At 46.1% G+C, this 24,717-nt stretch overlaps 14 protein-coding genes across 14 annotated transcripts; 8 read left to right on the forward strand and 6 right to left on the reverse strand.

Moving 5' to 3' along the window:
- Window positions 1-341: 341 nt before the first annotated feature.
- On the reverse strand, window positions 342-1,131 carry BX661DRAFT_175569 (uncharacterized protein; the record flags this gene model as incomplete). The annotated part of the gene is made up of 1 exon (XM_051534109.1): window positions 342-1,131. The coding sequence occupies one exon, from the start codon at window positions 1,129-1,131 to the stop codon at window positions 382-384; it is 750 nt and encodes a 249-aa protein (XP_051395200.1). The 3' UTR covers window positions 342-381.
- A 1,255-nt stretch (window positions 1,132-2,386) lies between these two features.
- Window positions 2,387-3,169, reverse strand: BX661DRAFT_175573 (uncharacterized protein). The gene has a single exon (XM_051534110.1). The coding sequence runs from the start codon at window positions 2,799-2,801 to the stop codon at window positions 2,550-2,552; it is 252 nt and encodes an 83-aa protein (XP_051395201.1). The 5' UTR covers window positions 2,802-3,169; the 3' UTR covers window positions 2,387-2,549.
- Window positions 3,170-4,149: 980 nt separating this feature from the next.
- BX661DRAFT_175575 (uncharacterized protein) lies at window positions 4,150-5,290 on the reverse strand. Its single transcript, XM_051534111.1, has 2 exons — window positions 4,736-5,290; window positions 4,150-4,608 (listed from the first exon to the last, which is right to left on the reverse strand). The coding sequence occupies exons 1-2, from the start codon at window positions 5,008-5,010 to the stop codon at window positions 4,284-4,286; spliced, it is 600 nt and encodes a 199-aa protein (XP_051395202.1). The 5' UTR covers window positions 5,011-5,290; the 3' UTR covers window positions 4,150-4,283.
- A 1,245-nt stretch (window positions 5,291-6,535) lies between these two features.
- BX661DRAFT_175578 (uncharacterized protein) lies at window positions 6,536-7,366 on the forward strand. The gene has a single exon (XM_051534112.1). The coding sequence runs from the start codon at window positions 6,577-6,579 to the stop codon at window positions 7,324-7,326; it is 750 nt and encodes a 249-aa protein (XP_051395203.1). The 5' UTR covers window positions 6,536-6,576; the 3' UTR covers window positions 7,327-7,366.
- An 870-nt stretch (window positions 7,367-8,236) lies between these two features.
- BX661DRAFT_175580 (cyclophilin-like domain-containing protein) lies at window positions 8,237-9,175 on the forward strand (the record flags this gene model as incomplete). The annotated part of the gene is made up of 3 exons (XM_051534113.1): window positions 8,237-8,277; window positions 8,488-8,794; window positions 8,881-9,175. The coding sequence occupies 3 exons, from the start codon at window positions 8,237-8,239 to the stop codon at window positions 8,956-8,958; spliced, it is 426 nt and encodes a 141-aa protein (XP_051395204.1). The 3' UTR covers window positions 8,959-9,175.
- Window positions 9,176-10,225: 1,050 nt separating this feature from the next.
- On the reverse strand, window positions 10,226-11,056 carry BX661DRAFT_175581 (uncharacterized protein). The gene has a single exon (XM_051534114.1). It carries the CDS (start codon window positions 11,013-11,015, stop codon window positions 10,266-10,268), a length of 750 nt encoding a protein of 249 aa, XP_051395205.1. The 5' UTR covers window positions 11,016-11,056; the 3' UTR covers window positions 10,226-10,265.
- A 1,234-nt stretch (window positions 11,057-12,290) lies between these two features.
- BX661DRAFT_175585 (uncharacterized protein) lies at window positions 12,291-13,424 on the forward strand. The gene is made up of 2 exons (XM_051534115.1): window positions 12,291-12,838; window positions 12,966-13,424. Exons 1-2 carry the CDS (start codon window positions 12,564-12,566, stop codon window positions 13,288-13,290), a joined length of 600 nt encoding a protein of 199 aa, XP_051395206.1. The 5' UTR covers window positions 12,291-12,563; the 3' UTR covers window positions 13,291-13,424.
- Window positions 13,425-14,404: 980 nt separating this feature from the next.
- Window positions 14,405-15,187, forward strand: BX661DRAFT_175586 (uncharacterized protein). Its single transcript, XM_051534116.1, has one exon. The coding sequence runs from the start codon at window positions 14,773-14,775 to the stop codon at window positions 15,022-15,024; it is 252 nt and encodes an 83-aa protein (XP_051395207.1). The 5' UTR covers window positions 14,405-14,772; the 3' UTR covers window positions 15,025-15,187.
- Window positions 15,188-16,442: 1,255 nt separating this feature from the next.
- BX661DRAFT_175590 (uncharacterized protein) lies at window positions 16,443-17,192 on the forward strand (the record flags this gene model as incomplete). Its single annotated transcript, XM_051534117.1, has 1 exon — window positions 16,443-17,192. One exon carries the CDS (start codon window positions 16,443-16,445, stop codon window positions 17,190-17,192), a length of 750 nt encoding a protein of 249 aa, XP_051395208.1.
- A 1,250-nt stretch (window positions 17,193-18,442) lies between these two features.
- On the forward strand, window positions 18,443-19,031 carry BX661DRAFT_5408 (uncharacterized protein). The gene has a single exon (XM_051539252.1). It carries the CDS (start codon window positions 18,713-18,715, stop codon window positions 18,926-18,928), a length of 216 nt encoding a protein of 71 aa, XP_051395209.1. The 5' UTR covers window positions 18,443-18,712; the 3' UTR covers window positions 18,929-19,031.
- A 1,137-nt stretch (window positions 19,032-20,168) lies between these two features.
- On the reverse strand, window positions 20,169-20,560 carry BX661DRAFT_175595 (uncharacterized protein). The gene has a single exon (XM_051534118.1). The coding sequence runs from the start codon at window positions 20,452-20,454 to the stop codon at window positions 20,239-20,241; it is 216 nt and encodes a 71-aa protein (XP_051395210.1). The 5' UTR covers window positions 20,455-20,560; the 3' UTR covers window positions 20,169-20,238.
- Window positions 20,561-20,838: 278 nt separating this feature from the next.
- BX661DRAFT_175596 (uncharacterized protein) lies at window positions 20,839-22,074 on the forward strand. The gene has a single exon (XM_051534119.1). It carries the CDS (start codon window positions 20,982-20,984, stop codon window positions 22,026-22,028), a length of 1,047 nt encoding a protein of 348 aa, XP_051395211.1. The 5' UTR covers window positions 20,839-20,981; the 3' UTR covers window positions 22,029-22,074.
- On the forward strand, window positions 22,075-23,251 carry BX661DRAFT_175597 (uncharacterized protein). The gene has a single exon (XM_051534120.1). The coding sequence runs from the start codon at window positions 22,204-22,206 to the stop codon at window positions 23,206-23,208; it is 1,005 nt and encodes a 334-aa protein (XP_051395212.1). The 5' UTR covers window positions 22,075-22,203; the 3' UTR covers window positions 23,209-23,251.
- Window positions 23,252-23,425: 174 nt separating this feature from the next.
- BX661DRAFT_132848 (diaminohydroxyphosphoribosylamino-pyrimidine deaminase) lies at window positions 23,426-23,824 on the reverse strand (the record flags this gene model as incomplete). Its single annotated transcript, XM_051532606.1, has 1 exon — window positions 23,426-23,824. A coding segment is annotated over one exon (399 nt), but the record flags the coding sequence as incomplete, so codon positions are not given.
- Between the last annotated feature and the right edge of the window lie 893 nt (window positions 23,825-24,717).

A 24,717-nucleotide genomic window follows, 5' to 3' on the forward strand; every position in this document is an offset into this window, starting at 1 on the left:
CGGGAATCTGTTTCACGATTCTCAACATCAACACTCACTTCTATATCATCAAACTGCTCAACAAATTGATATGGTAACTCAATCCAAGACTGATGCTATCTTTTACACAATACTTAATCTACCGACCTGGCAATTATTACATTTCGGGACAAGACATTGCGTCTTCATGGTACTTGAGGACACCGACGTACAATAGAAACGACATTTGATGACATCAGCGTTCATAAAATAATCATCGACGCTGGTTTAATCCTGGCGCATAGCAATTAAAGCAAAAATACCATGTGCAGTCGGTTATGTCCGCCTTTGAAGTAAAAATAAAAGTATTTGCAATATAATTTGGATATAATATTAAATGAAAATGAAAATGGTAAAATAAACCTAAACATCATCGCTCTGCTCGCTAGCCTCGCTCGACCCTCCCGTGCGGCGTTGGTCGTCCAAAATCTCTCTGCAGTCATCGGCATATTTATCGAGAATGTCTACAAACTTCTTAGAAATCTCAGACGCTTTTTCTGCACGCTTTTCAATTGGGTCGATGCACTGGTAGGGGTGATTCTTTAGGAGTAATGCGTGTCTTGCAAAGCTTGTGAGTCCAGATCGGGACACTGGCACAGATAAGTCGTCATTAGTGTCATAATATACTGTCTTAACATGAGTTCCCACAAACTTTGGCCCGAATTCAGCATTATCGACAAGCGCAGTGCGGAGATCATGTAGCAAACATTGAAGCAGTTCTATGCCTTCAATGTCTGGATTCAGATGGTGAACGATACCGGAAAAGCTATCACTGGAATCCAGATATCTGCGCTTCCCCTCAGCAATAGATATGTACGGACCAGTCATGTGCCACTGGGAAATACCTGGCTTAATTTCCTCACCCCAGCAATCCACTTTTTTTGCGCGTAGAGTCTCCATGCTAAATCCGAATGTTCCAAGCCAGGCCAAAACATAAATCAATGCTTCGCAATCGTCGAGTACTGTGCGCGTGTTGTTGTTCCCCTCCAGGTCATTGATAGGGAGGAACTGGAGTGTTCCAGAGCGCTCACTGCGAACTGTACGACTCTGCGAATCGAGGTTGATGGCATGGTCATAATCGATCAACATGCCCTTGACGGTGCCATCCATCATACGCCGAAACAATATGTTTTTCGGACATATGTCATGGTGAAATATATGGCAGTTCTCGGCAATGGTGTGGTGAGCACGCATAGCATCGGCACAAACAATGATTAGCTCTTTAATGGTCTTTAGCTCGTTGAGAGGCAGACCAATTGGCGACATAGCAATGCGCTTGTGTGCACGCAGGGGAATCTTCTGAATCTTCTCACCAACCCGGACATCGTCAAAAAGATCGCCAAGAACACTGCGCGTTGTGTCCTCTGCAAATGTGTTGTCCTCTGCAAATGTGTTGTCCTCTGCAAATGTGTTGTCCTCTGCAAATGTGTTGTCCTCTGCAAATGTGTTGTCCTCTGCAAATGTGTTGTCACTGCAACTCTGGAATTCAACTCGACCGCCGGCTATGAGGACCGGGTATGTGCCTGCAAGCTCTGGGTGGCTCTTGAGAGTCTGTGTGATTTTGCGTAGGTGAGCGACCTCGTCGCGCATGTCCTCATCGTTGCCATCAGCCACTTCGGTCCAGGAGTCCTTGATTATCACATGGCAATCATCCCGAGTGATGGGCCTTTTGTCGGTTGGCCTGACATCTGTTGCTAAAAAGCACCGTGTTCGCTTCCCAAATGGCTGGTCGGATACAATAACTAGATCATTACTGTAATAGATGTTCCACTTGGGTTTTGGAAAACCACTGCAACCACTGCCGCTATTGTTTTCGCCGCCGCTATTGTTTTCGGTGCCACTATTGTTTCCGCTGGCGCTATTTTTTCCATCTCTGCCGCTATTTCTGCTCCCGCTATTGTTTCCGCTGGCGCTATTTTTTCCATCTCTGCCACTATTTCTGCTGCCGCTATTGTTACCGCCGCTGATACTACTGCCACCGCTGCTACTGCTGCCACCATTGTTGTCATCGCATAGTGCTATTGGGACTTTGATTTGGTAGCAGCGGATGTCTGCCAGGTACTTGAGCGTCGGGTCATATCCCAGCCGGTAATCCTCCGTGTACGAGTAATTGGCAATTACATGCACAAATTCTCGCAGCCCAGGCTTTGTCCGGATGTCGAACTCGTGGGACTGGAGGACGTAGTGGGGCCCAAAAACGTAAGCAGAAATTACGCTCCCGCAAATTGTCCAGCCCCATGGGAAACGCCGGTCATGCTGATTGGCATGGACATTGCGAATATACCGCAGGACTTGGGATGCAGCACCCAGTTTGTCGGCGGCAGACGACCCTGTTTTGGCTTCTATAATGCCAAAGAGCGAACTATACCACACCTTTCCTGCAGATGCGCGAGTAAGCTTTGCAACATTCTTCCACTTGAAGACTGTGTCGCAAACAGGAGCATCTCGAGGCTTGAGCTCGACACCAATGTCAATGCGCTCTGCATCCTGTGCATCCTCCAACACAGTGTCGGCTGTACATGAGGGCAGAACTAGCCGACGAAGCAGTGACTGGTTTCCACTCGGCGTTTTGTGCTGATCCAGCCACTGGATGGCACGTGCAATAAAGCAAAGGAGGGCGGTGATGCATGGATACATTGACCTCTCATTGCCCTGCACCTTGCTTGTAAACGGGCTGACCTTGCTTGTCCAGTCTGAATATGCCATGCTGTGCTCGCGCAGCTTGGACAAGAGGGACATGAAGTCGTCAGGGCTTTCAAGAGAAGTATGCTGCTCCAAGCCATTGTCTTGCATAAGCAATGGATGCAGAAGCTGTTTCAGCTGTCTTGCATCATCGGGTGTGTTAGGCATATTTGCAAATATGTCCATTACTTTGCAGACAATGCCAGCAACATTTTCTGCCTCCTCCTGGTGCCTTTTAGACTGCGGCACCGCCAAACCAAGCACTTTGGCAAAAGGGCCGAAAACATGGTCCCTAAAGCCACGCTTGGCCTCCTCCTTGTGCGCATTTGAAATATGCGTTGCCGATAAACCAAGAGTAGAATTGGTATTCGCGTTCCCGGTGGAGGCCTTGATGGGCGTGTTTTTTGGCGGGTTAAGTGCGTCTTTTTTTTTCTGGGGCGTACCAGCTAAAAATAAAACAAAAATGCACAAAATAAATAACATCAAAATTGAAATAATATGCATATTAGTTTTTAAAATACAACCCCAATTTATATTATAATGTGTGTTAATAATTGTTTACATGTACTTACACTTTTTTTGAATTTTTCGAGCCGGCGGGATTAGCTGATGGTTACGCGCACTGTGGCCTGCGCCTTCATCGCTAACCCCACTTTCGCCCATTCTTTTTACGGTCATTTTCTTGTAAATAAAGATAGCTGAGTACAATATAAAATGTGCAATCTTAATGAAACAAAGTCAGTTGCTGCACTTCAGTTTTGCCATACCAGGCTTTCTTCTTTCCACAGCATGTAAACAAACCCTGCTGGCACAAGCAAAATCCTGGTTCAATTTGCAGCGTGACGGTAATGGCTTAGCTCAATGTCTAAGCCATTGTCCAACCTGTTGCCAGAGCCAGGCCATTCAAACCCAATTGCAACAATAACAAAAAAAATTAAATTATTTGTGCTTATTCTATATCCTATGTGCCATTCTCTATTTTTTGGCACAATGGCTTGGAGCGATTGTATTACAAAACATTAGTGAAAATTTTAATAAAACTCGGGGGCATGAGCAGATACTGCCATATGAGAGATTGAAGCTATTCCTGTGCATTGGTAAGCAGATTAGCCGGTGTGGCAGATGGGTGGGCAGTTGTTTGGCTGTAAGTGTAGTGTGGGCGCATTGTACATAGCAGTGGGTTCGGCTGGCCGTGTGTTGAGCGCATCAGCAAGAAAAAAGCTCCAGCGGGCTCTTTTTCGCCTGGCTCGAAGTGGGACATGGCCATATTCTATATTCATATACAATATCCATATGTCGCGTAGATCATTTTAGTTACCGCCAAAAATAAATCCAGCTCGCGATTGCCCAATCAGTAATCACGCGAACCTGTTGTAAATTAATTTTTATATTTGAATTCGTGGGCAGACGTTTTGTTTTCGGTTGTCCAAACAATATTAAAAGCATTCTCTTTCCTCTTGTTTTCGCACAATTTTCTCTTCACTTTTCACCAATTCACTTTAACCCAAATTCACGCTTTCATTTGTCATTATTAAATTCATTCACTTTCACTTCGCGTCTCGCTTCCATATTCCTACATTCACTCACACACCCATTTCCTTCTTATCATTATTACCACCTTCGCCATGTCCGCTGTTGTCTTGGGAAAGAGGGTTTGTCAAAACGACTGTGCTCAGCCAGCTTCTACAAAGCGGCCGAAGCAACACATGAACCCTTCCCAGCCAACAAACACAAAAAGAAAGGCGGACGCGGCTTCCGAGCAGGCATCCTCCGGCAAGAGAGCGAAGAGAAGCGCGGATAATGCTGTCAACACTGCACCACCGCAAAACAACGTCAACCATATTTTTACGGAGAATACTGCTTCGCGCGAAATTAAGACCCAGCCTGCGCCCACTACGCCGTCTGATAGTAAGTGGCTCGTTGTGCTTTTTATTTTGCAGATGATTATAAGGACCGACAAACATGCCTGCAGCCAGCGTAAAGTGCTTTGGCGCGCTCACAACATACTAACATCATATTATTTTTATCTTATTAGTGGGCAGCACAGCAAACGAGGACAGTCTGGCTAGCAACGAGCAGGCCGGTGCAGCATCCGTCTCTCGCTCTGGCAACACTTGCATCGATGCCAAGGTCAGCACGTTGGAAAGACAAAATATATTTGAGCGCATGGAGCCGGCAATGCGCGAGTTGAAGAGGCATCTTAGCGGACCACATCCTGGCGTCGTTGAACTGGCAGTCCCGTTGACTGTGGGCTACAAACAGAGGGCGGCCACGGTTGCCGAGGCTATCCACCGGGCTATGGAGTGGCATGGTTCTGGCTCGAACCACACGCCGGCTGGCGACTTGGCCATTTTGGAAGAGCTCATCAACACTGACTCACTTCGGTCTGCTAGGCTGACTCGCTCGACACACGCCGCTATTGCTTATTTGGCGAGCAAGCTCAGGGAGAACCACAACGTGTTTTCCAAGTGGATGCGCACACACACATCTGGCGGCGACGAAAGCGACAGCAGCAGCGACAGCGACAGCGACAGCAGCAGCGACAGCGACAGCGACAGCGACAGCGACAGCAGCAGCGACAGCGACAGCAGCAGCAGCAGCGCGAGCAAGGGCGCCGGGTCGTTCATCTCGTTTGTCACTTGTCTTATTCAGGGGCTGCATCAGCACGCCAAGGGAGAGCACGGGCGTCCCGAGCCACGCCGAGTGCTCATTCCGCCTGCTGCAGTTGGTGTCGAGCCAGAGCACACGCAGGTCAATGGTCCGACTGACATGGTCATCGAGCCTGCACCGATCACTATCGCCATCGCCGCAGCCGACAGCCCCGAGGCAACGTTGGATGACAGCACAAACCCTGTTGAGGATGACGACGATGTCTACGTCAATAAGTGGTACGCCGGCCTGTTTGCCGCCATCGAGGTCAGGCAGGAGTCGTCGTCGGATTATGTGGACGACGCCGAGCTGCAGCTGTCTAAGCACTGTCGCAGCATTTTTTGCGCACAGCTCAACCGGCGCTTTGTTTGGGGCCTGACTATTTGCGGCAGCTTTGTCCGGGTGTACTTGTTTGGCTCCAACTTTGTTCTGGTCTCCAACACCATGAACATTCGCACTAAGGCGGGCCGCGGCGAGGCCATCAGGCTGTTTGTTAACTTGTCCTTTGCCGAGGACCACCGGCTGGGTTTCGACCCAACCATCAAGTACTTGCAAGGCCTTGACTGTTGGGAGATTACGGTTCCTGGCACAGCTGCCACGGACAGCGCCGACAGCACGGGCAACAGCGGTGGAACTGACGGTTCTTCTGGATCTTCTGAGCGCACATTTTACAGTAACCATATGGTCGTCGAGGTTAGTCACTTGTTTGGGCGGCTCACGCGGTGCTTTCTAGCAACAGATAAGAAGCCAACCAAAGAAAATCGCATCAGAAGCAAAAACTGCACTGTTTTTATCAAGGACGCTTGGACCGAGGTGGCCGATGGTAGTGTCGACAAGGACGCGCGCGATGAGGTCGCTCACCTGCGCAAAATCACACATACTCTCGAGCGCTATCCAGAGCTTGCGGGTACATACCCACTCCTCGAAGCCGGTGGTCGCGTTGAATTCCAGAGTTGCAGCGACCACACATTTGCCAAGGACACGACGCGCAGTGTTCTCGGCAATCTTTTTGACGATGTCAGAGTTGGCGAGAAGATTCGGAAGCTGCCCCTGTGCGCACACAAGCGCATTGCCACATCGCCAATTGGCATGCCGCTTGATAAGCTCCAGTCCGTTCCAGAGCTGATTATCGCTGTCGCCGATGCTATGCGCGCTCACCGCGCCATTGCCGAGCACTGCCATATATTGCACCGCGATATCTCAACAGGCAACTTCCTGTTCCGGCGTATGGAGGGTGGCGCCGTCAAGGGCATGTTGATTGATTTTGACCACGCAATTGACTGCGAGGATCCAGACACGATGCCGCAAAAAGAACAAATCGGCACACTTCCATTCATGAGCGTGAACAACCTCGAGAAGAACAGCAACAGACGCACGGTGCTCGACGATTATGAAGCATTGATTTATGTTTTGGCCTGGCTCGGGACATTCGGGTTTAGCACAGAGACTCGGCGCGCAAAAGAAGTTGATAATTGGGGTGAGGAAATTAAGCCGCTTATTTGTGAGTGGCACATGCCTGGTTCGTATATAAATATTGCTGAGGGGAAGCGCATGTATTTAGATTCCAGTAGTAACTTTTCCAATATCGTTCGTCACCTGAATCCAGACATTGAAGACATAAAACTGCTTCAATATTTGCTACATGATCTCCGCACTGCGCTTGTCGATAATGCTGAATTCGGGCCAGAGTTTGTGGGAACCCTTGTTAAGATGGTATATGATGACACTAACGACGACTTATCTGTGCCAGTGTCCCGATCTGGACTCACAAGCTTTGCAAGACACATATCACTCCTAAAGAATCGCACCTACCAGTGCATCGACCCAATTGAAAAGCGCGCAGAAAAAGCGTCTGAGATTTCTAAGAAGTTTGTAGACATTCTCGATAAATATGCCGATGGCTGCAGAGAGATTTTGGACGACCAACGCCGCACGGGAGGGTCGAGCGAGGCTAGCGAGCAGAGCGATGATGTTTAGGTTTATTTTACCATTTTTATTTTCATTTAATATTATATCCAAATTATATTGCAAATACTTTTATTTTTACTTCAAAGGCGGACATAGCCGACTGCACATGGTATTTTTGCTTTAATTGCTATGCACCAGGATTAAACCAGCGTCGATGATTATTTTATGAACGCTGGTGTCATCAAATGTTGTTTCTATTGTACGTCGGTGTCCTCAAGTACCATGAAGACGCAATGTCTTGTCCCGAAATGTAATAATTGCCAGGTCGGTAGATTAAGTATTGTGTAAAAGATAGCATCAGTCTTGGATTGAGTTACCATATCAATTTGTTGAGCAGTTTGATGATATAGAAGTGAGTGTTGATGTTGAGAATCGTGAAACAGATTCCCGCCTGCAGGCTAATAGATTTAATATGGACTAGATCATAGGGGCTCAAATCAGGCGCCACTATTGTCATCCAGACACATTTTCTGTCTTGAAATATGTGTGCACTGGCGTACACAAGCAAAGGCCACAACAATGGCATATCAGAGACCCAGGTTATTTCCATAATAACCAGTTCTCGCCAACGAAGTGCACAGCTGGCAGAGTGCACAGCGGAGGCAAGGAGACACATATATAAGCCTAGGCCGGTGCTGGTAGCACTTTAGAAACGCTGGTATCAAAACCCAATTATAAAATCACCCCCTACTTTTCTAATATTACTACAATATTGCTCATACACCTTCTCCTCACAATACCAGCGGTTCAGTGGCAATAATGTACTCAGCGATCATTGTCCATTGTCACCAAAATATATCAAAAACCCAAGTAAATTAGAACACAGTATACATATAATACATTGTTTACAATCTTGGTAGCAGGGAATAATGCATGTCGATGTTTTCTTACTAAATGTGGCTTTTTAACCAATAATTGAATGGAACTTTCTGGCACAGTATACCAAAACACACGAATAATGTTTTATTCGATTTGCAAATATGCAAAACATTTACTGCAACCATATAAGAATTTCATAAAAATATCATTATAAATAGTTGGCAAGGTCCAAGCAAAGTTAATAAAATAGTATCTTATAACCCATCATCTTATTTTCACTAGTTTTTAATTTACACTTACAAACAGCTGATTTTTACAAATATGTACTTTAAACCCCGTCGTATCGTTTAGCATTACTTCTGGTGGTAACCCAATCGGGAATATCAACATTCTTCTGCACGCTAACATTGTTCCCAAGACTGCCAATAACTTTCTCCAGTTGTGTACTGGCAGTAAGGGTTTTGGCTACGTGGGTAGCCCATTCCATCGCGTAATTCCCAGCTTTATGGTGCGGGGCGGTGCCTTTATAAATCGGGATGGTACTTGTGGCAAATCAATTAATGGCACACTATTTGAAGATGAAAACTTTATTCTCAAGCACGATGGTCCAGGCACTGTGGCTATTGCAAATGCTGGCCCAAATACCAATTGGCTCTCAGTTTTTTATCACTTTTGTGAAAACTGACTGGCTGGATAACAAGCATGTTGTCTTTGGCAAAGTCATTGAGGGTATGGGCACTCAAGAGAATTGAGGCATATGGCAGCCAGTCAGGTGGTACCAGTAAACATGTCATTATATCTGACTGCCGCCAGCTCTCTTAAGATTTCCTTATTTTTCCTTGTTTTTGTTTTATTTGAGGTCCAACTTCATATAATGATTACTTTATAACTTATTTTGCAGCAGTCGCTGCACACATTAGTTAGTTGGAGTGTGCCAATTGCAACCTAGGCCAGATATCAGGGTGATACTAATTATTTTACTTTTCGTATAAAACTGTTGAATTCTATATTTAATAAAAATAAGCCTCTCTTTGCTCAATCACACAATGTCACACTTTTAACCATTTCTTGAAACAAACCCTGAATTCATTGCGTGTCAGGGAATCGAGCTCAGATTACCATGTACATTTAACCACTCAAATGTCATTCAAATTGTGGCCTCTGAGCTTATCATTGATGCACAGGAAAAGCCAAAGGACACAGGGTGCTAGATCTGGTGGGTACGGTGGTGTTGCAGGTTGTTTTATCCCAATCAGTGAAATGTGGTCCAAGGTATATTTTGATTTGTGAGGTGGTGCAGTGTCCTGGTGAAGCACGTTTCTGTTGGGGTTGGCATTCTTGTGCATTTTTTCCACTTGATAACCATGGGATCTCTTGGCTGGTTGAGCCAACGACAATCAGCGCCTTGTATATAATACAAAGGCACACAATCACAATAATTATTGTTGACTCCTTCTTTTCCAATGATCTTGGCTTGAGGACTGAGATAATAGATATATATTTTACACACTTTCTCGATCAGCTCAAATCAATGGTCCTTATTAAATGTGGGCCGACATTAAAGGATGCTTGTATTGTACGTTGCCTTTATACGTTGGTATCCACTAACATCATGACAGCACACTTGTTTTGAAATGTTATAAATACCAAGCTGGCAGGCCAAGATTCGAGAAGGGAAATTCGGGCTTGGTTTTAATTGGCATATTAATAACTAATCAATAGCACCATTCACTACAACACCAACCATATGCCGTTTGATATGTGTTACACTACAGGTTTGCCCATCGTGGTAAATTATAATATTGAATATGTATTGATATGGTAACTCAACCCAGGACCGATGCTATCTTTTACACAATACTTAATCTACCGACTTGGCAATTATTACATTTCAGGACAAGACATTGCGTCTTCATGGTACTTGAGGACACCGACGTACAATAGAAACGACATTTGATGACACCAGCGTTCATAAAATAATCATCGACGCTGGTTTAATCCTGGTGCATAGCAATTAAAGCAAAAATACCATGTGCAGTCGGTTATGTCCGCCTTTGAAGTAAAAATAAAAGTATTTGCAATATAATTTGGATATAATATTAAATGAAAATGAAAATGGTAAAATAAACCTAAACATCATCGCTCTGCTCGCTAGCCTCGTTCGACCCTCCCGTGCGGCGTTGGTCGTCCAAAATCTCTCTGCAGCCATCGGCATATTTATCGAGAATGTCTACAAACTTCTTAGAAATCTCAGACGCTTTTTCTGCACGCTTTTCAATTGGATCGATGCACTGGTAGGTGCGATTCTTTAGGAGTGATATGTGTCTTGCAAAGCTTGTGAGTCCAGGTCGGGACACTGGCACAGATAAGTCGTCGTTAGTGTCATCATACACCCTCCGAACACGAGTTCCCACAAACTCTGGCCCGAATTCAGCATTATCGACAAGCGCAATGCGGAGATCATGTAGCAAATATTGAAGCAGTTCTATGCCTTCAATGTCTGGATTCAGGTGGCGAACGATAGCAAAAAAGGTATTACTGGAATTTAGATACGCGCGCTTCCCCTCAGCAATATTTATATACGAACCAGGCATGTGCCACTCGCAAATAAGCAGCTTAATTTCCTCACCCCAATTATCAACTTCTTTTGCGCGCCGAGTCTCTGTGCTAAACCCGAATGTCCCGAGCCAGGCCAAAACATAAATCAATGCTTCATAATCGTCGAGCACCGTGCGTCTGTTGCTGTTCTTCTCGAGGTTGTTCACGCTCATGAATGGAAGTGTGCCGATTTGTTCTTTTTGCGGCATCGTGTCTGGATCCTCGCAGTCAATTGCGTGGTCAAAATCAATCAACATGCCCTTGACGGCGCCACCCTCCATACGCCGGAACAGGAAGTTGCCTGTTGAGATATCGCGGTGCAATATATGGCAGTGCTCGGCAATGGCGCGGTGAGCGCGCATAGCATCGGCGACAGCGATAATCAGCTCTGGAACGGACTGGAGCTTATCAAGCGGCATGCCAATTGGCGATGTGGCAATGCGCTTGTGTGCGCACAGGGGCAGCTTCCGAATCTTCTCGCCAACTCTGACATCGTCAAAAAGATTGCCGAGAACACTGCGCGTCGTGTCCTTGGCAAATGTGTGGTCGCTGCAACTCTGGAATTCAACGCGACCACCGGCTTCGAGGAGTGGGTATGTACCCGCAAGCTCTGGATAGCGCTCGAGAGTATGTGTGATTTTGCGCAGGTGAGCGACCTCATCGCGCGCGTCCTTGTCGACACTACCATCGGCCACCTCGGTCCAAGCGTCCTTGATAAAAACAGTGCAGTTTTTGCTTCTGATGCGATTTTCTTTGGTTGGCTTCTTATCTGTTGCTAGAAAGCACCGCGTGAGCCGCCCAAACAAGTGACTAACCTCGACGACCATATGGTTACTGTAAAATGTGCGCTCAGAAGATCCAGAAGAACCGTCAGTTCCACCGCTGTTGCCCGTGCTGTCGGCGCTGTCCGTGGCAGCTGTGCCAGGAACCGTAATCTCCCAACAGTCAAGGCCTTGCAAGTACTTGATGGTTGGGTCGAAACCCAGCCGGTGGTCCTCGGCAAAGGACAAGTTAACAAACAGCCTGATGGCCTCGCCGCGGCCCGCCTTAGTGCGAATGTTCATGGTGTTGGAGACCAGAACAAAGTTGGAGCCAAACAAGTACACCCGGACAAAGCTGCCGCAAATAGTCAGGCCCCAAACAAAGCGCCGGTTGAGCTGTGCGCAAAAAATGCTGCGACAGTGCTTAGACAGCTGCAGCTCGGCGTCGTCCACATAATCCGACGACGACTCCTGCCTGACCTCGATGGCGGCAAACAGGCCGGCGTACCACTTATTGACGTAGACATCGTCGTCATCCTCAACAGGGTTTGTGCTGTCATCCAACGTTGCCTCGGGGCTGTCGGCTGCGGCGATGGCGATAGTGATCGGTGCAGGCTCGATGACCATGTCAGTCGGACCATTGACCTGCGTGTGCTCTGGCTCGACACCAACTGCAGCAGGCGGAATGAGCACTCGGCGTGGCTCGGGACGCCCGTGCTCTCCCTTGGCGTGCTGATGCAGCCCCTGAATAAGACAAGTGACAAACGAGATGAACGACCCGGCGCCCTTGCTCGCGCTGCTGCTGCTGCTGTCGCTGTCGCTGCTGCTGTCGCTGTCGCTGCTGCTGTCGCTGTCGCTGTCGCTGCTGCTGTCGCTTTCGTCGCCGCCAGATGTGTGTGTGCGCATCCACTTGGAAAACACGTTGTGGTTCTCCCTGAGCTTGCTCGCCAAATAAGCAATAGCGGCGTGTGTCGAGCGAGTCAGCCTAGCAGACCGAAGTGAGTCAGTGTTGATGAGCTCTTCCAAAATGGCCAAGTCGCCAGCCGGCGTGTGGTTCGAGCCAGAACCATGCCACTCCATAGCCCGGTGGATAGCCTCGGCAACCGTGGCCGCCCTCTGTTTGTAGCCCACAGTCAACGGGACTGCCAGTTCAACGACGCCAGGATGTGGTCCGCTAAGATGCCTCTTCAACTCGCGCATTGCCGGCTCCATGCGCTCAAATATATTTTGTCTTTCCAACGTGCTGACCTTGGCATCGATGCAAGTGTTGCCAGAGCGAGAGACGGATGCTGCACCGGCCTGCTCGTTGCTAGCCAGACTGTCCTCGTTTGCTGTGCTGCCCACTAATAAGATAAAAATAATATGATGTTAGTATGTTGTGAGCGCGCCAAAGCACTTTACGCTGGCTGCAGGCATGTTTGTCGGTCCTTATAATCATCTGCAAAATAAAAAGCACAACGAGCCACTTACTATCAGACGGCGTAGTGGGCGCAGGCTGGGTCTTAATTTCGCGCGAAGCAGTATTCTCCGTAAAAATATGGTTGACGTTGTTTTGCGGTGGTGCAGTGTTGACAGCATTATCCGCGCTTCTCTTCGCTCTCTTGCCGGAGGATGCCTGCTCGGAAGCCGCGTCCGCCTTTCTTTTTGTGTTTGTTGGCTGGGAAGGGTTCATGTGTTGCTTCGGCCGCTTTGTAGAAGCTGGCTGAGCACAGTCGTTTTGACAAACCCTCTTTCCCAAGACAACAGCGGACATGGCGAAGGTGGTAATAATGATAAGAAGGAAATGGGTGTGTGAGTGAATGTAGGAATATGGAAGCGAGACGCGAAGTGAAAGTGAATGAATTTAATAATGACAAATGAAAGCGTGAATTTGGGTTAAAGTGAATTGGTGAAAAGTGAAGAGAAAATTGTGCGAAAACAAGAGGAAAGAGAATGCTTTTAATATTGTTTGGACAACCGAAAACAAAACGTCTGCCCACGAATTCAAATATAAAAATTAATTTACAACAGGTTCGCGTGATTACTGATTGGGCAATCGCGAGCTGGATTTATTTTTGGCGGTAACTAAAATGATCTACGCGACATATGGATATTGTATATGAATATAGAATATGGCCATGTCCCACTTCGAGCCAGGCGAAAAAGAGCCCGCTGGAGCTTTTTTCTTGCTGATGCGCTCAACACACGGCCAGCCGAACCCACTGCTATGTACAATGCGCCCACACTACACTTACAGCCAAACAACTGCCCACCCATCTGCCACACCGGCTAATCTGCTTACCAATGCACAGGAATAGCTTCAATCTCTCATATGGCAGTATCTGCTCATGCCCCCGAGTTTTATTAAAATTTTCACTAATGTTTTGTAATACAATCGCTCCAAGCCATTGTGCCAGAAAATAGAGAATGGCACATAGGATATAGAATAAGCACAAATAATTTAATTTTTTTTGTTATTGTTGCAATTGGGTTTGAATGGCCTGGCTCTGGCAACAGGTTGGACAATGGCTTAGACATTGAGCTAAGCCATTACCGTCACGCTGCAAATTGAACCAGGATTTTGCTTGTGCCAGCAGGGTTTGTTTACATGCTGTGGAAAGAAGAAAGCCTGGTATGGCAAAACTGAAGTGCAGCAACTGACTTTGTTTCATTAAGATTGCACATTTTATATTGTACTCAGCTATCTTTATTTACAAGAAAATGACCGTAAAAAGAATGGGCGAAAGTGGGGTTAGCGATGAAGGCGCAGGCCACAGTGCGCGTAACCATCAGCTAATCCCGCCGGCTCGAAAAATTCAAAAAAAGTGTAAGTACATGTAAACAATTATTAACACACATTATAATATAAATTGGGGTTGTATTTTAAAAACTAATATGCATATTATTTCAATTTTGATGTTATTTATTTTGTGCATTTTTGTTTTATTTTTAGCTGGTACGCCCCAGAAAAAAAAAGACGCACTTAACCCGCCAAAAAACACGCCCATCAAGGCCTCCACCGGGAACGCGAATACCAATTCTACTCTTGGTTTATCGGCAACGCATATTTCAAATGCGCACAAGGAGGAGGCCAAGCGTGGCTTTAGGGACCATGTTTTCGGCCCTTTTGCCAAAGTGCTTGGTTTGGCGGTGCCGCAGTCTAAAAGGCACCAGGAGGAGGCAGAAAATGTTGCTGGCATTGTCTGCAAAGTAATGGACATATTTGCAAATATGCCTAACACACCCGATGATGCAAGACAGCTGAAACAGCTTCTGCATCCATTGCTTATGCAAGACAATGGCTTGGAGCAGCATACTTCTCTTGAAAGCCCTGACGACTTCATGTCCCTCTTGTCCAAGCTGCGCGAGCACAGCATGGCATATTCAGACTGGACAAGCAAGGTCAGCCCGTTTACAAGCAAGGTGCAGGGCAATGAGAGGTCAATGTATCCATGCATCACCGCCCTCCTTTGCTTTATTGCACGTGCCATCCAGTGGCTGGATCAGCACAAAACGCCGAGTGGAAACCAGTCACTGCTTCGTCGGCTAGTTCTGCCCTCATGTACAGCCGACACTGTGTTGGAGGATGCACAGGATGCAGAGCGCATTGACATTGGTGTCGAGCTCAAGCCTCGAGATGCTCCTGTTTGCGACACAGTCTTCAAGTGGAAGAATGTTGCAAAGCTTACTCGCGCATCTGCAGGAAAGGTGTGGTATAGTTCGCTCTTTGGCATTATAGAAGCCAAAACAGGGTCGTCTGCCGCCGACAAACTGGGTGCTGCATCCCAAGTCCTGCGGTATATTCGCAATGTCCATGCCAATCAGCATGACCGGCGTTTCCCATGGGGCTGGACAATTTGCGGGAGCGTAATTTCTGCTTACGTTTTTGGGCCCCACTACGTCCTCCAGTCCCACGAGTTCGACATCCGGACAAAGCCTGGGCTGCGAGAATTTGTGCATGTAATTGCCAATTACTCGTACACGGAGGATTACCGGCTGGGATATGACCCGACGCTCAAGTACCTGGCAGACATCCGCTGCTACCAAATCAAAGTCCCAATAGCACTATGCGATGACAACAATGGTGGCAGCAGTAGCAGCGGTGGCAGTAGTATCAGCGGCGGTAACAATAGCGGCAGCAGAAATAGTGGCAGAGATGGAAAAAATAGCGCCAGCGGAAACAATAGCGGGAGCAGAAATAGCGGCAGAGATGGAAAAAATAGCGCCAGCGGAAACAATAGTGGCACCGAAAACAATAGCGGCGGCGAAAACAATAGCGGCAGTGGTTGCAGTGGTTTTCCAAAACCCAAGTGGAACATCTATTACAGTAATGATCTAGTTATTGTATCCGACCAGCCATTTGGGAAGCGAACACGGTGCTTTTTAGCAACAGATGTCAGGCCAACCGACAAAAGGCCCATCACTCGGGATGATTGCCATGTGATAATCAAGGACTCCTGGACCGAAGTGGCTGATGGCAACGATGAGGACATGCGCGACGAGGTCGCTCACCTACGCAAAATCACACAGACTCTCAAGAGCCACCCAGAGCTTGCAGGCACATACCCGGTCCTCATAGCCGGCGGTCGAGTTGAATTCCAGAGTTGCAGTGACAACACATTTGCAGAGGACAACACATTTGCAGAGGACAACACATTTGCAGAGGACAACACATTTGCAGAGGACAACACATTTGCAGAGGACAACACATTTGCAGAGGACACAACGCGCAGTGTTCTTGGCGATCTTTTTGACGATGTCCGGGTTGGTGAGAAGATTCAGAAGATTCCCCTGCGTGCACACAAGCGCATTGCTATGTCGCCAATTGGTCTGCCTCTCAACGAGCTAAAGACCATTAAAGAGCTAATCATTGTTTGTGCCGATGCTATGCGTGCTCACCACACCATTGCCGAGAACTGCCATATATTTCACCATGACATATGTCCGAAAAACATATTATTTCGGCGTATGATGGATGGCACCGTCAAGGGCATGTTGATCGATTATGACCATGCCATCAACCTCGATTCGCAGAGTCGTACAGTTCGCAGTGAGCGCTCTGGAACACTCCAGTTCCTCCCTATCAATGACCTGGAGGGGAACAACAACACGCGCACAGTACTCGACGATTGCGAAGCATTGATTTATGTTTTGGCCTGGCTTGGAACATTCGGATTTAGCACGGAGACTCTACGCGCAAAAAAAGTGGATTGTTGGGGTGAGGAAATTAAGCCGCTTATTTGCGAGTGGCACATGTCTGGTCCGTACATAGCTATTGCTAAGAAGAAGCGCACATATCTAAATTCCAGTGACGGCTTATCTGATATTGTTTTCTGCCTGAATCCAGATATTGAAGACATAAAACTGCTTCAATGTTTGCTACATGATCTCCGCACTGCGCTTGTCGATAATGCTGAATTCGGGCCAGAGTTTGTGGGAACTCGTGTTCGGAGGGTGTATGATGACACTAACGACGACTTATCTGTGCCAGTGTCCCGACCTGGACTCACAAGCTTTGCAAGACACGCATTACTCCTAAAGAATCGCACCTACCAGTGCATCGATCCAATTGAAAAGCGTGCAGAAAAAGCGTCTGAGATTTCTAAGAAGTTTGTAGACATTCTCGATAAATATGCCGATGACTGCAGAAAGATTTTGGACGACCAACGCCGCACGGGAGGGTCGAGCGAGGCTAGCGAGCAGAGCGATGATGTTTAGGTTTATTTTACCATTTTCATTTTCATTTAATATTATATCCAAATTATATTGCAAATACTTTTATTTTTACTTCAAAGGCGGACATAGCCGACTGCACATGGTATTTTTGCTTTAATTGCTATGCGCCAGGATTAAACCAGCGTCGATGATTATTTTATGAACGCTGATGTCATCAAATGTCGTTTCTATTGTACGTCGGTGTCCTCAAGTACCATGAAGACGCAATGTCTTGTCCTGAAATGTAATAATTGCCAAGTCGGTAGATTAAGTATTGTGTAAAAGATAGCATCAGTCTTGGATTGAGTTACCATATCAATTTGTTGAGCAGTTTGATGATATAGAAGTGAGTGTTGATGTTGAGAATCGTGAAACAGATTCCCGCCTGCAGGCTAATAGATTTAATATGGACTAGATCATAGGGGCTCAAATCAGGCGCCACTATTGTCATCCAGACACATTTTCTGTCTTGAAATATGTGTGCACTGGCGTACACAAGCAAAGGCCACAACAATGGCATATCAGAGACCCAGGTTATTTTCATAATAACCAGTTTTCGCCAACGGAGTGCACAGCTGGCAGAGTGCACAGCGGAGGCAAGGAGACACATATATAAGCCTAGGCCGGTGCTGGTAGCACTTTAGAAACGCTGGTATCAAAACCCAATTATAAAATCACCCCCTACTTTTCTAATATTACTACAATATTGCTCATACACCTTCTCCTCACAATACCAGCGGTTCAGTGGCAATAATGTACTCAGCGATCATTGTCCATTGTCACCAAAATATATCAAAAACCCAAGTAAATTAGAACACAGTATACATATAATACTGTTGCACAACCCAAAGATATGGAAGTGGATGTTGAGGTTGACAATCGCGAAACAAGTTTCCATCTGCATCCCGATTGATAGGGTATTAATTGGATTATACAGGCGAAAATTAGGGAGGCATTACATTGATGCCCAAACATGCTCCCCATTCTGCAATGCACACGCATGAGCGTACACGCACGAAAACCACAACATTGACTTCCCAAGATACCGGTCTGCTCGCAGAAGATCCAGTTCTCACCAACGGAGCGCACAATTGACAATGGGCACAACAAAGGCGACAGGGCACATATATAAGATGAGGCTGGCCCCTAGCAGTACTTTAGAAACATCAGTAATAAAACCTTTTATAAAATCACCCCTAACTTTTAACACTAGACAACTAGTGCTCCTCACACCCCCCTCTTACTATAACACCATCTTATTTTCACTAGTTTTTAATTTACACTTACAAACAGCTGATTTTTACAAATATGTACTTTAATCCCCGTCGTATCGTTTAGCATTACTTCTGGTGGTAACCCAATCGGGAATATCAACATTCTTCTGTACGCTAACATTGTTCCCAAGACTGCCGATAACTTTCTCCAGTTGTGTACTGGCAGTAAGGGTTTTGGCTACGTGGGTAGCCCATTCCATCGCGTAATTCCCAGCTTTATGGTGCGGGGCGGTGCCTTTATAAATCGGGATGGTACTTGTGGCAAATCAATTAATGGCACACTATTTGAAGATGAAAACTTTATTCTCAAGCACGATGGTCCAGGCACTGTGGCTATTGCAAATGCTGGCCCAAATACCAATTGGCTCTCAGTTTTTTATCACTTTTGTGAAAACTGACTGGCTGGATAACAAGCATGTTGTCTTTGGCAAAGTCATTGAGGGTATGGACACTCAAGAGAATTGAGGCATATGGCAGCCAGTCAGGTGGTACCAGTAAACATGTCATTATATCTGACTGCCGCCAGCTCTTTTAAAGTTTATTTTTTTACTTTTTTGTTTTATTTGAGACCCAACTTCATATAATGATTATTATATAACTTATTTTTCAGCAGTTACTGTACACATCAGTTGGATTGTGTGACATCAAAAATGGGGCTGAGTCACGTGACAGCACAGACGCGTGAAATATGTTTATGATATTTCACGCGTACAGCGAATTCCGGATAGTGAGCTCTTCAGCTCTTCTCGTAGTTTCATTTAGATTAATATTTATTATAACCAGCACAATTTCTCATTACAGATTGTGTCGTGCTTTATAAAAACGTGGGTCTAAATTATTATATTCGACTGTCAAAAATTACTTAAGGAACTTAAAAAAGGGGCCAGCATTGTAAACATAATGGTGTTCCTTGATTTCAGCCAGCAATAACAGAAATGTGCATATCAACCATGAGGGCGATCTTGATTCTTGAAAAGGGAAAATAGTGGCTCGGAATGTATGTTGGGCAGCACAGATTGTGCCAATTGCAACCTGGACCAGATATCAGGGTGATAATAATTATTTTACTTTTTGTATAAAACTATAGAATTTTATATTTAATAAAAGTAAGCCTCTCCTTGCTCAATTACAAAATGACACCTTCCTAACCATTGCTTGAAACAAACCCTGAATTCATCGTGTGTCAGGGAATTAAACTCTAATTACCAGTGTAATGCCAGGATTTGGGCTGGGTCACGTGATAGTATAGTTACATGCAATCTCATTGTTATGATATTCATGCGCACAGCAGCGATTTCATAATGGTGAGCTCTTGAGCTCTTTTCGTAGTCTCATTCGAATAATATTTATTATACACAGTAATATATTCATTGCACCGTCACCATTTAGCTTTTATTTGGTTTATTCTTAATTAAGAATCTTTTTTATTGTAACAGAATCCTTGCAGTCAATTGTGTGGTGCCCAACACACATTTCAAGCCACTATCTTCCCTTTTCAAGAATCAAGATTGCCCTCATGGCCACTATGCACATTTCTGTTATTGCTGGCTGACATCAAGGAACACCATGATGTTTACAGCGCTGCCCACACAGCGCTGCCCCCTTTTTCAGTTAAGTAAGTAATTTTTAAGACTTGAATATATCGATTTAGACCCACATTTTTATAGAGCACGACAAATTGCATGGTCATAATCGATCAACATGCCCTTGACAGTGCCATCCATCATATGCCGAAACAAAATGTTTTTCGAACATATGTTACGGTGAAATATATGCTAGGTTTTGGCAATGGTATGGTGAGCGTGCATAGCATCGGCACAAACAACGATTAGCTCTTTAATGGTCTTTAAATCGTTGAGAGGCAGACCGATTGGCGACATAGCAATGCGCTTGTGTGGGCGTGAAGGCATGAATTGGTTCATAGAGCCCTTATTGTTATTGTTGCCTTTCTTGTGATCATCACCCTCCCTGTGCTCCCTTTTCAACGACATTAATGCTATTAAGGCGGATAATACAGACAATGCCCAGGACAAGGACAACGGAGAAAATATAAACTAGTGACAAAAGTGACAAAAGATATATCAGAAAACAGAAAATAATATGTTTGTAAAAAGATTACCACCTTTTAGATGCATTATGATACATTACCGAAATGCCCATATTAAACTTTAATAAAAATTCACCCCTTTTTTTCGTTGGAGCTTTGATTTTAACGCACACATTCCAACAATCAAACAGCAAAAAAAACAACAACATCGAGAATTGTGGTAAAGCATTGAACACATGTCCATTGCATGTGAGTTGGTGTAATCGAATCATACCTTTTCAAACAAATTTTTTACTGAAAATTTAAATTTTGATTTTGATTTTTTTTGCCCATATGTCACCAATAATCCGCCGATTTGCTTGGGTCGGGTGATGCGTGTGCGCAGCCATCATCTTTGCCAACAAAGAAGCTACATCCCCTATTTTTTTAAAAAAAATTTTGTCTTTTATCATTTTAATATTTTTTTGCACTATGCCTACAAGACGTTTTGAAAACGGGGGCCAGGCGCCCAGCAATGTGCCGCCAGAAGTCACCTCAGGGTCACAAAACCCAGCTCTCCAAACACTCAACCCACCATTACATCATCTCTCACACAGGGCGCTCCGGTTACAACAAGCCATTATACAACAGCAAGCGCGGGAACGACTCCTCCACCGAGAAAACAACGAGTATGACGACGATTCGGGCTCAGATACGAGCGATTTTGTCGGTGCCTTGGACACTTTTGGACATCCAATGGACTACCCGTCGGATATGGATTCGCCAATTAACGATAGCACACAAGACGAGGACGATGGTGAGGAGGAGGAAGATGAACATGATTCGGATTTCTCCAATGATACGTTTCCGTCGCCGCTGAGCGCAACTTCTGTTCAGGTAGAAGGGTCGAATTTGGAGGAAGAGCAGGGGGGGTTTTCAGATGATGATTTTGATAATGACGAGTTCATTTCTATCAACACACAGTTCAATCCCATGGTTATCCGGCAGCATGGCAGGCGTCGATTGAATGCGCCAGTGACAGTTGATTTTACACAGTCATTGCGGCCTGCAGAAAGCAACTCTTTGACCGTCGACTCATCGGCGCCCATACCCGCTGCAGGCTTGACCTCCCAACAGCAACCCGAGCACCAAGCGCAGGAAGCACAGGAAGCGCATGCCGTGGAGAGCAGCCAGCAGACGCCCAGCAGCAAACGAAGCCACTCCAAGGTTTGCACCAAAGACCACGACTCATTGGCAGAGTTATCTCCAACAAGCATAGCAAAGAAAGCCAAGAGCCAGTCGTGTGCAGAGAGCGATTCTGCAGGGACAGTTGGCCGGAACCGGCTCTTGTTTAAATGCGCTGTGTGTTTGGATACTCCTGACCCGGCGGTGTTTGTTGATCCGTGCGGACATGTTTTTTGCGAGGGATGTGCGCAGGGTGCTGTGCAGTCGACTCGAAAATGCCCGGTGTGTCGACATGCTATGCGCGCCAAGGACATCCGTGTTTTGCAGTTTCGCGTGGCTACAATCGGACGTTAGACACGGGTGGATTGCTTTTTTTCTTTTTCCACATTATAAATGCGTTCACTTTTTTTTCTATTATTCTTATATTTTTCTTTTTCTGTTTTTCTGTAATTGTACACTCCTTTTTTCACCACCACCACTTTTTTATTTTTATAATCAACCAATTTCAACTTTCTCAACTTAGATAAAAATGATGCATGGACGGCGGCGCGAATTAGTCAGAGAGTCCACACTCGACGAAGCAGAGCAGAACAAACAGCGCGTGTCCAAATACCGCACCTTGAGCGCACAAGTAATGACCATGAAATCGCAAAACACATTCAGCCCCGACGCCCTATCCGCCACCCGAAACCTCCTAGAGCTCAACACCGAGCTGCACACAGTATGGAACTACCGGCGCAAAATATTCCTCAACCTCGACTCCTGGCAGGACATGTCCTTGCGCCAACAACATTTGGAAGAAGAGCTGGGGTTTTTGCTCGAAATCATCGTGAGGAATATAAAGAGCTACTGGATGTGGAACCACCGGGTCTGGGCACTATCTATGCTGCCGGTTCCCAGCTGGGAGCGCGAACTGGCGCTGGTTGCGAAGCTGCTCGCTGTTGATGCGCGCAACTTCCACGGCTGGGACTACCGGCGCTTTGTCGTCGCCAAGCTCAGAGAGACTAAGGGAGATGACGTGGACTTGGCCGAGTTTGCATTCACCACGGAGCAGATTAACAGGGACTGCGCCAACCATTCGGCATGGCATAACAGGAGCAAGCTGCTGCCCACTTTACTCCAAAGGTGCGCGTCTCCTGAGGAGCGCAAGGAGTTGCTGGGCACGGAGGTTGATTTGATTCTGAACGCTATTTATACGGATCCCGATGACCAGAACGCATGGCTGTACCATGAGTGGTTGTTGGACGTGCAGACGAGCACGGAGGATAGGTGTGGGCTTTTGCGGGATAAAGTCGCTGCCATTCGCGAGTTTCTCGAGCTGGAGGCTGATAGTAGGAGGCCGATGGTTGAGCTTGTTGATGCGTTCATTGGCCTGGACGACTTGGCCCCTGGGTGTGTCACAGAGGACGAGAGGCGGGAGTGTGTGGACACCCTGCGCAGGCTAAGGAGCATTGACCCGTATCATACTGGCCGGTACAACGATACAGAGACGATTCTTGGCAAGCGGTGGCCGACCGCTGCTGTAAACGAATAATGCCCATTTTTTCAATAAAAAATATTTTCACGCTTAAAGCAAAAAAAGCGGTAGAATGATGCTAGATTTAAAAGAATGACAAAATATTATAGAAAAAAGAGGTGCAAAAGACATCTCTTGTATATGAAAAACGAAATAAAACCAATATGTACTTGTTTAGGGGGGGGAGGGGAGTGGTGGTTTCTCGCCATCAGGTCAGCAAGTGGATGTTTGGCCTCAGGCATTCCTCCTCCAAGATTTTCAAATGCACAACCTCGACACCCGCGTCCAGCAACTTCCTAACACCCTGGCACTCTGAAAAAGTCAGCGGCTCCTTGACCCCAATAACCACCTGCTTAATCCCAGCATCAATAATATGCGTCGAGCACGGCGTATTCTTAGACAATCTGAACGAGCACGGCTCCATCGTAGTGTAAAGCACCGAACCCAAGACCAAATGCGCCTGTGGTGTGGACTTTGATTTTGCAATGACACATTGCGCCGCATGCTTGTTACCGGGGAGCTCTCGCGAGTACCCTGTGGATATTATTTGCCGCCCGTTGACCAGAAGACAGCCGACGCTGAAGGCGGTTTCAATGGGCTGTGCGCGGTTGGCCTGCTGAATTGCAAGCTCCATCAGCTCCATGTGCGCCTCGACCTCCTCGCTGCCGTCATCGTAGTTTATGACGTGGTAGTTTTCTAGTCTCGGCGACTTTGGCGAAGTTGGTGACGTTGGTGGCTGGACTGCCATTTTTTCTATTTTACTGTTTTTTACTTGGATATAGCAGACGGACGAGGAAATGTGTATACTCGGATATCGAGAGCGCCAGAAAAAAATGGATGGAGAAAATAATTATATGAAGGAGAATAGTTGTATTTCAGTTGAGTGAACGAAGGGGGAAATGAAAAAGAGCGGTTTTGGAATTCTTTTTCTTTCCTTGGTTTGAAGAGAAGCGAAAAAGTAAAAAAACAAGTTTTGAAAGAGAAAAGGGAGGTTTTTATTAAACCGAGCTTGGTCTTGTGCAAAAAAAGAAGGCAAAATGACTCAAAATCCACACACACGCCCACGCTCGCCACCCGTTGACCTTATCCTTTCCTTTTCTTTTGCCTCTTTCCCTTTCTCTCTCCGTCTTGTTTGTCCTCGCGTTGAGTCACAAAAAGAGCTCCTTTTTGTTTACTAAATGCACTGCAGGAAAAAATGAAAAATGAATGAGAATTCTGTCGAACGCCAATCAAAAGTTGTGCACATGCTCAGCTTTATTTCTCTACTTTTTTCCTGCTCCTGCGTCATTAACTTTTTTTGCGCCTGATCATACGGCATCTGTTATGATGCCTCGGTACATTTTTGTGGCTTTTTTTGGGTGGGGGAGGGAAAGGAAAGGTCGGCCTGGTTCGGGTTATTCTTTGCGATAATATGAAAAAGGTGTTGAAAAAAGGAGCTCGGCGATCCCGAAGATTATCCGTGGGACTTTTTTGTTGGCTTTTTTCTGTCAGCGATGAGCCCAGCCTCACGAAAATACAAACAAAAAT

This window comes from Kickxella alabastrina (genome assembly GCF_025024165.1).
Source record: "Kickxella alabastrina strain RSA 675 chromosome Unknown BX661scaffold_1, whole genome shotgun sequence".
NCBI lineage: Eukaryota > Fungi > Kickxellomycota > Kickxellomycetes > Kickxellales > Kickxellaceae > Kickxella > Kickxella alabastrina.

Excerpts from the sequence above, each read along its gene's own strand:
- BX661DRAFT_175585 (XM_051534115.1), top strand. The coding sequence starts at position 12,564 with ATGCCACTCCATAGCCCGGTGGATAGCCTCGGCAACCGTGGCCGCCCT. Across the intron at positions 12,839-12,965 it reads CTCGTTTGCTGTGCTGCCCA|TATCAGACGGCGTAGTGGGC; the intron begins CTAATAAGATAA and ends CGAGCCACTTAC.
- BX661DRAFT_175596 (XM_051534119.1), top strand. The coding sequence starts at position 20,982 with ATGCCTACAAGACGTTTTGAAAACGGGGGCCAGGCGCCCAGCAATGTG.
- BX661DRAFT_175573 (XM_051534110.1), bottom strand. The coding sequence starts at position 2,801 with ATGGCTTGGAGCAGCATACTTCTCTTGAAAGCCCTGACGACTTCATGT.
- BX661DRAFT_175586 (XM_051534116.1), top strand. The coding sequence starts at position 14,773 with ATGGCTTGGAGCAGCATACTTCTCTTGAAAGCCCTGACGACTTCATGT.
- BX661DRAFT_175581 (XM_051534114.1), bottom strand. The coding sequence starts at position 11,015 with ATGGAGGGTGGCGCCGTCAAGGGCATGTTGATTGATTTTGACCACGCA.
- BX661DRAFT_175575 (XM_051534111.1), bottom strand. The coding sequence starts at position 5,010 with ATGCCACTCCATAGCCCGGTGGATAGCCTCGGCAACCGTGGCCGCCCT. Across the intron at positions 4,609-4,735 it reads CTCGTTTGCTGTGCTGCCCA|TATCAGACGGCGTAGTGGGC; the intron begins CTAATAAGATAA and ends CGAGCCACTTAC.
- BX661DRAFT_175578 (XM_051534112.1), top strand. The coding sequence starts at position 6,577 with ATGGAGGGTGGCGCCGTCAAGGGCATGTTGATTGATTTTGACCACGCA.
- BX661DRAFT_175595 (XM_051534118.1), bottom strand. The coding sequence starts at position 20,454 with ATGTCGTTGAAAAGGGAGCACAGGGAGGGTGATGATCACAAGAAAGGC.
- BX661DRAFT_175597 (XM_051534120.1), top strand. The coding sequence starts at position 22,204 with ATGATGCATGGACGGCGGCGCGAATTAGTCAGAGAGTCCACACTCGAC.
- BX661DRAFT_5408 (XM_051539252.1), top strand. The coding sequence starts at position 18,713 with ATGGTACTTGTGGCAAATCAATTAATGGCACACTATTTGAAGATGAAA.